At 43.8% G+C, this 13,795-nt stretch overlaps 1 protein-coding gene across 1 annotated transcript in view; it reads right to left on the reverse strand.

Moving 5' to 3' along the window:
• SH3RF3 (SH3 domain containing ring finger 3) overlaps positions 1-13,440 on the reverse strand; it is a 786,031-nt gene extending 772,591 nt beyond the window's left edge. Inside the window, exons 1-2 of the mRNA XM_078658954.1 lie at positions 13,414-13,440; positions 13,036-13,311 (exon numbers count right to left, since the gene is read on the reverse strand). Of these exons, the coding sequence (XP_078515080.1) occupies positions 13,036-13,311; positions 13,414-13,440 (303 nt within the window). The remainder of the gene's footprint in view (positions 1-13,035; positions 13,312-13,413) is intronic.
• Positions 13,441-13,795: the final 355 nt, after the last annotated feature.

Genomic DNA, 13,795 nt, shown 5'->3' on the forward strand with positions numbered 1-13,795 from the left:
ACAACCCCACCCCTTTCTCCTTCAACATTTGCAACTCACCAGTACTTCACAAACAAATTCTACACCTCAAGTCACTGCCAAAATACCAGATAATACTACCGTACGAAAACAAACACACATAAATAATCTCACACATTCAAAAAATCTCTACCATTGCAACATATCAACACACTTCCACTCCTCAGAATACCAGCATAAATAACACACATTTAAACTCACCTCTACCTTATACTTTCCATGCAAAATATACACCAATCACTAAATCTACAAACACACAACAACACTCACTCGTGGTAAACATCCTTTACAACGCAACTTTTACCACGCAGTGCCTTTACGACGCAACTTTTACAACGCAAACTATTAGAACGCATTGCGCTGGGGGGCGCTCTAGGATAGGGAATAGGTTTAATGTACTATCCAACACCTTCCCTACTATCCACGGGGACTGGAGTTGGAATAGTAAATTAAACTATTCACTATCCAGCGCCTAAAAGCACTATGCGTTGTAAAGGTATGCGTTGTAAAACTTGCGATGTAAAGGTAGGCGTTGTAAAAGTATGCATTGTAATGTCATACATCCCTCACTCGTACATCTATCATCCATTGCTCAATTCAGAACCAAAAAACACGACCCTCATGCTCCTCTACCACCACTCACAAATACACCTTCCACCTTCAAGATACACCAAAGAAAAGAACTTCACAACACTCTTCATAACCTCATATCAATGTGTCTATTACAAAACAAGCCTTTCGCATACAACTCCACATCCCAACCCTTCAATTTCAAGCAGACTCACCACCACCCACAAATCCAGACCTAAAAAATGTCTTATAAGGCTTTTGGAGGAATAATGATATACAATACCAATACTTTCTCTTTCCTCAAACAGTTAACACCACAAACAATAGCATACCACCCACAACTTCAAATGACAATACTCACCCCATACAGCACAAACTCACATCAACTTTCAAAATAGATTATTTAGCCTGCCTACTGATAAATGCTGATTCCATTAAAAAACATGTGCGACATATTCGTCCTATTAAGAAACACTGAACCTAACTTACTTTTCATAAATGAATCATGATTGGGGGAAGATATGACACCAGTGTTGCATGGAGCTATTCCACCACGATATTAAGCTGTAACACAACATTGCATAGGCAATAGAGGAGGTGGCATAGCCATCATATTTAAAGAAACAACTAATCTCACCAAAGCTGGGAATGTTTCTTTTCAAGGTTGTGAGGCCCTCCTTGTCAGATGCAGCTCAATTCCAACCTTTTCCTGTTACTTTCTTCTTCTCTACAGGCTACCATCTAGCATTGCAACTATCACAGACATATTGCTAGACACAATCTCTAGCCTTCTTATAATATACTCAAACCTATGTATCCTTTGTATCCTTGGTAACTATAACATATGGTTTGCCATCATCCTCACTGACCTAGACAAACATCCTTTAGCAACTCATTCACAATCCCACACGCATCATTGGACACTCATTACATATTATCTTCGCCAACCCAGAGCTAGTCACGTTTCGAAGGATTACTCCAGTCATGTGATTAGATCACTACCTCATTGCATTCCACCACAAGACACTACAACTCATCTCAAATAAAATCATCTTACCCTCAACTAAATATTGTCTTTGGAACAAGCTGCATATGGAAGAACTAGAAAACCTGCTTATCTCCAACACAAATCAGATTACTATCAATTCTGTACACTCTATAAATGGCTCCAGAAAGCTTTTTTTTTTTCATTTTAAGAAATCTTTATTTTGTTTCAGGAACATACAAGAGAATTATAACAAGTCATATATATCAGTCAAATAAAGCAATAAAAATGATATAGAATGACTATGAATATTAAATCAATTAGGAGTGAGGGGGGAGGGGAGAAAGGAAGTTAGAAAAGAAAGCTAGAAAAGAAAGATAGAAGTAGGAAGATAGGAGAAGGAAAAGGGAGAAAGAAAGAGAAGAATATTTGGAATATTTGCATGCGCATGTTTCATTTTTCTGTTCCAGAAAGCTTTTGATCTTTTAATTCCTTCAAAAACATCTACACACTTGCCCTTGCGGGAATGCAAAATTAAAAAAGCTCTAAAAACAAATTGTGAAGCTTAAACGCAACATGCTCAGAACAAACAGCCCTCAAGACAAGCTATGCCTTCACAGACACAACAGTACAAACAAGTCAACAATCAAAAAAGCAAACAAACTATACTATTCCAGCTGAATCCACAATGCAAAGTGTGCCAATAAAGAACTTGATCAAATACTTATAGAATTCTGTAAGTCGAAATGCACAGAAGCTACCAATCCCTTTCCTCAAGAATCTTGTGACAAACTTTAAAATCATTACACAACCAATGCAAACATGTTGGATACTTATGTTAAACAATAAAAAAAAACAGTCCCAACCTGTTTTGCAACAAAACCTTCAAGGGAAACGAAAACACAGCTGCTTCTAGGCACCTTCAAAGAGCTAGCATTAACTTAATGTTTGGATCTTGTCAAAGTGAGCAAGCCAGCCGGTTACCCCTCTGACCCTTGTCCATTTCAAATCTTCAAAAACATTCAAAAACATTCTACTATCAACTTCAGTGGCCATCCCAGTCAGGACACTCATTGACAACTCCTTAACAACAGGAGTTTTCCCGGAAGACATAGAAAAGCTTCCCATAATTCCCATTATTAAAACAAAACCTAACCTGGACAATCAAGTCCTTAACAACTACAGACCCATAGCAAACTTTCAATTTCTGTGAAAACGTATAGACAGAGCAGCTTTTACCCCGATGTCACAATTCATTGATGACAATTCCATTCTTTACAACTTCCAAATGGCATTCTGTCCAGGAAAAGGCACTGAATTGGCCCTAATCTCTATCTTAGATTACCTTATAAATACAGTAGACAGAACAGGATTGCTGCCCTTCATCTCTTTGACCTTTCAGTAGCCCTTGATACAGTGGATCATGACACACTAATCCAAAGACTTGAGAAAGCTGGAATAGAGTGCACAGCTATTGTTCGGATCACATCCTACCTACGCAGTAGAATAAAATCATACATACTCCTCTATTCTCTTCTAAACCATACAGCATTAAAGCAGGAGTGCCTCAAGGCTCAGTCATCTCATCCATGCTTTTCAACATCTCCATGAAATAATTTCCAGATCTGATCAATGCTTGTGACTTCACCTGCTATAACTATGAAGATAGCATGCAGATACTTCTGAAATTGGAATGCCCAAAGGACATTAGAACATCAAAATTCTTTAGTTGCTCGAACACTGGAACATCAAAATTCTTCAGTTGCTCTGTGCCATTGTCCAATGAATACCATGGAGCCCTTCAAATTGAAAGCCTCCAAAACTAGGCCTGGGCCTCCGTGAAGTGACAAAAAAACTCCACTGTGATACACAGAGTTCCGCAAGCGGGGGAGTACACTTGGTCACCCCTGTTTGTGTTGATTTTCAGCACTACCCATTTACCCTGTGGAGGAAAATCAACACAAACGGCACCATGCGCAGGGCAAGTGGCCGCTGCTTCTTTTCTGCCGCTCAAGTAGATTTTCTACTCAAGCAGCAACTTTCTCAACGCGAACGGAAGGTTTCTCATCGCGGGCGTTCACAACTGCCTGACAGGCTGCATTGAGAAATGTGACAGCCCACGCTGAGAAATCTTGCCGGGAGGTAGATTTCTCTTGCTCATGCTTGTGAAACTTGCTGCAGCGAAACGTGAGCAAGGAAAAATCTCACCAAAAGGTGATTTTTCTTTGCTTACGCTTACCAACTTGATTTTGGAAAGCATTAGTGAGGATAAAAATGTGTGTGCTCCACAGAGCACAGTGTGCAGAAAACTCTGTGAACTCCACTAACAGAGCGGAGTTTACTACCCAGGCTTATCCAAAACTGACACCCTCCTGTGTTGACTGGAAAACTTATGACCTTCTCTGTGCCTGGGCTGACGACCTAGGACCACTGCCAGAAATATCTAAGGAGGTAAGAAACCTCCAAAATACTATTGACACCAAGCTGTCAAAGAATGCACAAGTGGATAAGGTAGCCAAAGCAAGATTTCTCACGATGAAAACACTGTGATGCATCTTCCCGCAACTAGAATTCCCCCGCAAAGTTCAAGCTACCATCTCTCTCGTTCTATCAAAACTGGTTTACGGTAATGGTCTATGTCACAGCTCTTCTTTGTCAACTATAAGAACTTAACAGAGAGTTCAGAACGCTGCTGCTACACTCATCCAACATGTAAAGCCACAAGCACACATCGCCCCTGCCTTAAGCACTACACTGGTTACCGGCTGCCGAAGATCCATCTTCAAGCTTCTTTGTATCACACACAAAGCAATACATGGCAAAGGACCACTCTTCATCAGGAATTAATAAATATGTACAACAAAGGAACCTATGCTTGAGAATGGATCCCTGCCTCAAAAGTCCTACCTACAAGAAAAAAAAACATTAGTGGAACATCTTTCTCTGTTCAAGCAGCCAAACTCTGGAATTTGCTACCCACAAACATAAGATCGACTGACTGCCAACTCAGTTTCAGAAGATTAGTCAAGAGCTGGCTCCTCCCACATTACAACTATTCTTTCAGCACAACAATGTACCAGAAAAGTATACTCAGGCAGGACAAACTATGCTTCTTACGGTATAGAGATGAGGTTGGCGTTATACATGGGTATACATGTACCACTATATATTGAACTATGCATCCTGTTATAAGCAGATACATTTATATAAAGGGAAATATGTGTACTACAATACGGCTTGGTCACGTATTGGCGAAACGCGTCGTGGAGATTCTTTCACCTGCCTAATAAATTCTTAAACTGGAGCTCTGGGTGTCCTATTTTCTTCTAGAGTTTTGAAGTTTCATGGAGCGAATTGTAAGCTTGCTGGTAGCTGCAACAGGACCGCCCGTGACAGCCCTACAGCCCTATTCCTGAACCAGCACTGGTGGAGTGTTTATATATATATATATATATATATATATATATATATATATATATATATATATATATATATATATATATATATATATATATATATACATAATGGGATTTATGCATGCTATTAAAACTTTAGGAAGTGTAATGTGTAGAGATGTATGTGTAGGTTTCATTCAGGTATTTGAAAAACAAGTATACTCCCCACAAAATAAATGTGCAAATTAAACCATGTAAGTATTACTGCTTCTATGTACATATGTGTAGCTAATGAAGGGGTTACGTTCTATATAGGTGGCCATGAAGGGCGTGAATAAAGTTTTACAAGTCAAAAAATCACAAGGGCAGATCTCACACCATCTGCCAAGAAAAAAGGCCAAAGAGCGCAATGGAACATGAGACCTATCGAGGGCCACCATAAATGTGGTAATTGCTCAGTTTGCGAAAATACAATTAAAGGTCATGAATTCACACATGAGTTAATAAAATTGACTCATAAAAAGTTTTCAAATTGTAAAACCAAAAACACAGTTTATACAATCCGGTGTCCATGCCTAAACTATATATAGGGAAAACGAACCAGCAAATACATTAAAGGATAGTGCAACATCAGTCCGGATTAAAAAGCAGATTCTGACAGCACCTTTGGTGTCCCACTTTCTTGAAAAGAAACACTCAGAAAAAGACTTTGTATGGACAGTGCTATCTGCACTGAAACAACCGCCACGGGGTGGCAATGTGGAGACTATCAGCCTGATTCATGAAGCGAAATAGCGCCCGCAATGGCTGCGAAAACGCAATTGCGGGTGCAAAACACGGAATCGGCATTCAAGTACGAAATAGCGAAATCGCTAAAAAATAATAGCGACCGGAATAGCGATTACGCTGTAAAAGTCGCAGACTCCGGGAAGCCGAGCATTAGCGATAATGAAATAGCGACCAACCACGGAATCTGCGAATTGAATAGCGAAACGCAATATTGTCTCAATCGGCATTCATGAAAGAAATACATTAGCGAAAAAGCGCTAAATCGCACATTTGCGCGGCGCAATTTAAGGACAACTCAAAGCAGGTGGTAACCATAAAAGCCATGATTAACCAAATTTTGAAAAACTGTTAGCCAATCACCAACAGGTCCAGGCCTGACCAATCACACATAAGGACATTCAGCAGCAGCAATAGGCGTTCCACAATGCCTGGGATGTACATGGTGGTGAGGCGGCGAAGGCTACAGCGAGCAGCACGGAGGAGACGCATGAGGCAGGCAAGGATTTACCGGCAGCGGGTCACCTTGCTGGGGCAAACCAGAGAACAGATTTATGCCAAATACAGGCTGAATGGGGAAATGATCACCTGGCTGATACAAGAACTCGACCCCATCATGCAGCACCCAACAAGGCGAAACAATTCTGTGCCCACACATGTGCAGGTATTGTGCAGCCTGCACCTCCTGGCATCCGGCAGTTTCCAGGGCATAGTAGCCGCTGCTGGGGGGATATCCCAGCCCACCATGTCACGCTGCCTCCACACTTTTGTTGACGCCATGCTCACCCAGCTCCACCGGCACATCACATTTCCCACGAGCCAACAGGATTTGGACCTCACAAAACTACAATTTTATAATGTTGCCCATTTTCCCCATGTCCTTGGCTGCATAGACTGTACCCACGTAGCCATCTGCCCACCAGCTGGCACGGAGTATATGTACCGCAACAGGAAGTCGTACCACTCCCTCAACATACAGATGGTCTGCAATGCCAAGACCATCATCACTGACATTGTGGCCCAGTACCCAGGGAGTACCCATGACTCCTTCATCTTCAGGCACAGCGGACTCCACACACGACTGATCAGGGGAGAGTTTGGGGAAGGACACCTACTTGGTAAGTACACTTTGTCGACAATGTCACATTGCTATGAAGTAACTGCGCTGCACAGGCAATCAACATCTGCTCCTCTCATACAGGTGACAGTGGCTACGCCCTACGGGAATACCTCCTGACCCCTTACCTCAACCCTGCCACACCTCAGCAACGCCGCTACAATGTTGCGCACATCCGGACAAGGAACTGTATTGAAAGGACATTTGGCCTGCTCAAGAGCAGGTTCCGTATACTGCACAAGACAGGTGGGGCCATGTATTACAGTCCTGCAGCGTGCTGCCGCATTGTGGCTGTCTGTGCAATGCTTCATAACATTGCAACCAAGCGCCGGATACCAGTTGACATCTCAGGCAGTGAATCTGAGGGGGACGACCGGCCACCAGCACATGCGCACCATGCACGCGGGGAGAACCCAGCTGAAGGCCACAGACGTCGCAACCACATCACAGCTAACAATTTCTAGCCCACCCCCTTCCCCCACCCCACATATCACAATTGCATGCAAACTGTAATGATTACACAAGGCGTATGTGTGCACCAAAATAAATGTATTTGTTATAATCACAAAAAATAATGGGTCTTGGAAACAACTATTTACAAAATGCAGTATTCATGCATACTGCATGACACGGTCCATGGCAGGCTTAAGTTCAGCCTGCGCCTGTGTCCCTGACACAATGTCATTGGCGCCTCCGGCGCACAATTTGCAGGCGCCTGGGAGGCTCTTCCTCCTCCTGGGCAGCTGGAGCAGGCGTAGCCCTTGTGCTGCGCCTAGGTGGGGGGGCCTGCGTGGCAGAGTGGCTGCTGACACTGGAGGCACCCTCACTAGCATCATCACCCCCCACAATTGCCGGTAGCACAGGTGCGTGCAGTGCGGTGACGGCGGTGGTCAAATGCTCCAGCACCCGGGTAATATATTCGCAGCACTGGACCAGTTGGTGCTGCTGGGTCAGGGAGCGCCGCGCAAGCAGGGCGGTGGCATTTGCCGAGACATAACTGGAGCGGCTATAGGTGGACAGCCGGCTCAGCAACTGGTGGTGGCGCCTGCTTGCAACACTGCGGTGCTTCACCAGCGCTGCAGTGTTGTCTTCCATAGCCGCCGTCATGCGGTCCATGGCCGCCGTCATGCGGTCCATCCTCTCCCCGACTCCAGCCACATTGCGGCCTATCTTATGGAGCTGGAGCTGGATTGCTCCCTGCTGCTGGGACTGCCGCTGGTGTATGCGGAGCATGCGCCGCTCCACGCTCAGGTAGGCATGGAGATGCCCATTGCCCCGCCTGCTGTTGGGCCGCTGTGTAGCGGATGTGGCTGGGCCAGATCTTATTGGCCGTGCTGCAGGTGTTGTTGCAGCTGGTGTTGCAGGTGCCGCAGCCACTGGAGGCACATTAGTGGGGTGCCTGGCTCTGGCAGACGGTGGGCCTGCAGGTGTTGAAGCAGCAGAGGCGGGGGGCCTGGCTCTGGCAGACGGTGGGCCTGCAGGTGTTGAAGCAGCAGAGGCGGGGGGCCTGGCTCTGGCAGACGGTGGGCCTGCAGGTGTTGAAGCAGCAGAGGCGGGGGGCCTGGCCTTGGCAGACGGTGGGCCTGTAGGTGTTGATGCAGCAGAGGCGGGGGGCCTGGCCTTGGCAGCCGGTGGGCCTGCAGGTGTTGCAGCAGGTAAGGTGGGGGGCCTGGCTGCTGGTGTTGGCGCTGCTGCAGGGGCTGGTGGCTGTGTCTCAGGTAGGGATTCCTCCTCCTGGGCCTCCTCATCGATCAGCAGCCTCTCACTGTCACTGCTGTCTCCCGCACCTGTGGGGGTAAGTGGATACTCATTAGGTGCATGTGACTGTCAGACGTGCAGATGTTACATGCATGCTGGGTGTCATTCCCTGGGTGGCTGTGTATTTGCGCACTTTGGAACCTTTCTGGCCGCATTGTGGTACTACTACATTGTGGACATACTACGTCTCCCACAATGCTTCAGGCATTTCCTGATGCACAACATAGGCATGACTAAGGGCCAATGAGTGAGCCTATTTGGTCAGGGGCGGTCATAGGGGACAGGGTCGCAGTCGCATGCCACTTACCTTGGGTGTCTTGGGTGGGGCGGGAGGAGTCCAGAGGGGTCACGCCAACACACGCCTCCCTCTCCAACGTGTCCTCTACCTGGTCCTCCAGGGGGGGTTGGGTGGGACAGTCGGTCCACCACCTCCGGTGCCTGATGCCTCACCAAGGCGCTCCGCAACCCTCTCCTTGGCACGGCTTCGGAGGTCGTACCACCGCTTTTTGAGTTCCTCCAGAGACCTGTCCGCAACGCCCACAGAGTTCACACTGGAGGCAATCCCAACCCAGATCCTCCTCTTCTCCTGCTCTGGGACCCTCCGGGAGTTTGCACCAAACAGCTGGTCGTGGTTTGCCACCACCCCTTCTATGAGGTTCTCCAGCTCCTGTTCGGAGAATTTCAGTTTGCGCTTGCGGGCAGCGCTGTTGCTGGGGCCTGGCTGGGGTTCCTCCGACATGTCGGTCGCAATTTCGGCGGGGTTGTGAGTCGCTAACGGCGGTTTAGCGGCAGCTTTCGGTCTTCAACACTCGACTGATAGCGTCACTGTGTTGTTTGGGGGTGGGATTTGGCTGCTTCCTGGTTGTGATGTCATCACGGTGCTCGTAATGCGTCTTCCCGTTTTCCAGATCCCGCGAGATAGCGACTCGCATTCCCGATCCCACGGGATTGCGAGTCGCTATCCCGTGCGATCGGGATTGCGAGTCGCTATCCCGTGCGATCGGGATTGCGAGTCGCTATCCCGATCGCAGGTAGCCGGAAATAGCGATTTTTCTGCGTTTTTTGTCGGTCGCTAACGGCTTTAGCGCCCGCGTGCGAGTCGCTATTTTTTCCCCGAAAAGTACATGAATGCCGTTTTGCGTTTCCTCAATAGCGAGTCGCTATTAATCGCTATTAGGGACACGCAAAACGGCCCGTACATGAATCAGGCTGTATGTTACTGAAAAAAGAGGCATATTTAATTTAGAAATTCAGCTGTACCCAGAAAGGGTTAAATGAAATGTATGAGTTAAGTAAAAATATAAATTAGCAACACATCTCTCTATAAAAGAAATAATAAATTAAAAGAGTGCTCCAGCTGATGACATGAAACACTTCGAACTACATCACCCAGAAACCATTAAACAAAGCACTTCCTGTCCAAAGCAGAAAAAAGGAGAAAAATCGTGCTGCAAACTGGAAAAGCAGACACTAAGGAATCACAGTGAAAGAGAACCCCCAGAGGAATCCAATCCATTGTGCAAATTTAAAGTAAGGGCATAGAGGTCGTAAATCTAAAAGGCCCCTTTGGCCCCAACAGGCTACACAAATTATGTTCCTATCTTCCATTCCAGATTTAATGTGAAAGAGTCCCCAGGGCTCATCAGGCCTCTAACAGAACAGAACTCGCACACAATGCTACAATTTTTAGTAAGTGTTTGAGACCTTCCTTTCATTTTTTCATTGTTCCCTTTTTTAAACAACCGGCTTCATTTGAAATACCAGTACCGAGACACAATGTTGCTTTCTCCTATTGCAGAACTAAAGCATAAAAGGAACAGACATTTCTGGTCTAACAAGGTCACAGTGAGGCTGGCTGCCTCACGAAAAAGAGGACCTAAAGCAACCCTTTAAGGGAGATAAAACGAAATTCTGGGCTAGATGTAGGTACATCTATTTTACCACTTCTTAAATACCGAATTTTACCGATTCGGTATTTAAGAAGTGGTAAAATAGAGGGGGGGAGATGTAGGTAATTCCAGATGTGGAATTACCGAATCTGTAATATTCGGTATTTACCGATTCGGTAAATACCGAATCGGTATTTCCTATTGATTCCTATGGGCTGTGAAGCCCATAGGAATCAATGGGAAATACGGATTCTGTAATTACAGAATCGGTAAATACCGATTTTAGCAAGGGTGCAGGGGGTGTCACTTTGACACCCTCTGGCACCCCAAAAATTGACATGTGCGCCATGTGGCACACAGACATGCCCTAAGGGCATGTCTGTCTGTCACATGGCATAGGTGTGCATGCACACATGTGCATGCACACCTGAATTCGGTATTTTAACACCCAATTGGATTGGGTGGTAAAATACCGAATTTGTAGGGCCTTTGGGACTCTGAAGAGTCCCACCTACATCTGAGATTTAACGAATCGGTAAAAATACCGATTCGGTATTTTACAGAATCAGTAAATTTACCGAATCGGTAAATTTACTGATTCTGTAAAAAAGTGCCCCTACATACCGAAAACCCATTTACCGGTCGGTAACGGCCGAAATCGGCCGTTACCGGTCGGTAAATGGCTCCTACATCTGGCCCTCAGTCTCCATTTAAATGGTTTATTGCTTTAGTATAACATACAACATTGTCTGTTCATTATTTCAGAATGCTCAAAAAGTGGCAGTAATTCCAAAAATCTGGAATTCTTACAAGAAACTCATCTTTCAAGTCAGGAAGACACTTTATCAATATAATCCAGGTACTAGAATTTGATCCACTAAAGAACACACAGTGATAGAGAGAAGGGACTCAAAATACTGAATATATTTATTTTTTTCTTTATTAATTCTAGATTACAATGTATTATTGCCCTGCAGACAATCCCTTGAGTAAGAAAAATGGATTTGAACCGCATCAGCACTTACTTTTTTCTTCTATCTTGATGGAGACTGATTACATTAATTGTAGAATCTGCAGGGGGACTATGAACATTGATTTATCCCCACAGATACCAAGTTTTCTCCTCAAGGAGAGCCACTCTCTAAAAGAGGAAAGCCATTGGGTTTAATGAGAGTGCTCCTACATTGAATAGACATACAAATGATGTACTGGTGTAATTTCAAAAAGGTTTGTATGATTTACATAGGCACGGATTTCTAACGCAATTGTTTCATTTGACAAATGCACTGTTTATGAACGTTTAATGTTTTGACCTTCTTGAAAATCAGCACAGAGCAATTTTGGTTTAAACTTAAAAGTGTATCACTTCATGTTTTACAGATGGTTATAATTGTTGAAATGTTTTTCTAAAATATGTATAAATCATGGAGAAATAATGTAGCCAGATCCAATGACTATAAATATTGGCCCTCGGTCTGCTGAAATAAATAGCAGCAAGAGAAAAATGGTTGCCAGGTTCTATTTTTTGTAAAACTCTAAATACATATGGGCATTTTTATAGAGAAGTTTACACAAGCCACTAAACCTTCATCAATTATCAAAATATATATACTCCCTTAATCCTTTGTCCCATCCCTAGGCTTTATCTGACTCATCCGAAGCATTTCTAACTGCTATGAACTCCCAATCATACCTCTCAAATGTCCCCCTCTCTTGTTAGCCATTTTACCCAGCTAACAGGCACAACCTACCACTGCAAGCAAACAACTCCCTCTTTTGAATCCATTCCTACCCTACTTTAAGTTCTAGCAAACACACAAGAAATCAAGAGCACACATCTAACACAACTAAAGTACAGGGAAAAAACACCTATTACTAATCTGATAATAAAACAATTTTTAAAAAAACAGGCACAATTTACCACTGCAAGCAAAAACATTACAACTTCCTCTTTTGAATCCATTCCTACCCTACTTTAAATTCTAGCAAACACACAAGAAATCAAGAGCACAAATCTAACGCAGCTAAAGTACAAGGAAAAAACACCTATTACTAATCTATTCTAAACTCTAATTTTGGGCTCCGGAGTAGCATGCTACTTGCTGCAAAGCACTTCAACGCCTCCTCAGGGGTGGTAAGGGCTATGTAAATATAATTTACAATTGTAATTATTTTAGGAAGCATGTGTGCAGGTGAAAAGGTCGACAAATGTGTTTTTCATTTTCATAAATGCATCAAAAAGCTGAGAAGTATGGCTGTACCATATTTCAGTGGGATTTGGGAGAGGTTTCGATTGTGTACGTGTGTTGGGTTTTGTATTGCACATTTTTCACATTATGTATATTTACAATGTGAGACACAGAGAACGCACATTTTGCTCAGAATCACGTGATTTTAGTCAAGTGCTGAAGCTGGGATTAGAAACCAGGCCTGGTAGCTACAAAGTCACAAACTTAGCCCCTAGACAATACTTCTTCATCCTGATGATAAATTAAAAAAAGCATTTTTGAACTTTACCTTGCTAAACGACAAACAGTCCTTGTCTTGGTCTTTATCCTTTATCTCAAAGTCATAAAGTGCTTTGCCCTGTGGTGGAGGGTGCGGAAGCGCCTTGACACACTGGATGTAGCTAGCGGGAAAAAAGCCGTGATTTCCATTAAGTTCACCATGGTACCAGTTTTCATCCACCTTCCGTCGCAGAATAATGATGTCACCTTTGTTAAACTTGAGGTCTCCAGGCTCTTTGCCATCATAATTGTAAAGAGCTTTTCCACAGGGAAGTTGGGAAAGGTTCTGAAACAAAAAACATGGAAAATTAAAATTATCTGACCAATTTCTTCAAAATACTTTTACTCATACAGTACGGTCTATGAAGAATGCACATTGTATATGTACTGCATCAACCACGAATCTAGCGTGCATGGGGAAGAAGATGGAAGTTTGCTCAGAATTGTTCACCGGGCATTTTGCACTTTTTACAGGATGTCCTACGATAAACAGCAAACGAGAAATCTGCAAAAATATGGAATTTTTCTTTAACATTAATTAAACATTTTGAATAAGAAATACAAGTTTTTTCATAATCAATTTGTATTTTTGTAGCAAAGACATGCTACATTTTTTGTTTGTGACTTATGTGCTAAACCTGCGTAACTCAGATATGTCCAAACAAGCATTGGCAAAGCCAATAGGTTTCGCTTGCATTTTAAGTTCTCAATAACGCATTAAAAAGCCAACTGCAGTATAAAAAACAACAATATACAGATTGATTTTATAT

The sequence above is a fragment of the Lissotriton helveticus genome, chromosome 8, assembly GCF_964261635.1.
Source record: "Lissotriton helveticus chromosome 8, aLisHel1.1, whole genome shotgun sequence".
Lineage (NCBI taxonomy): Eukaryota > Metazoa > Chordata > Amphibia > Caudata > Salamandridae > Lissotriton > Lissotriton helveticus.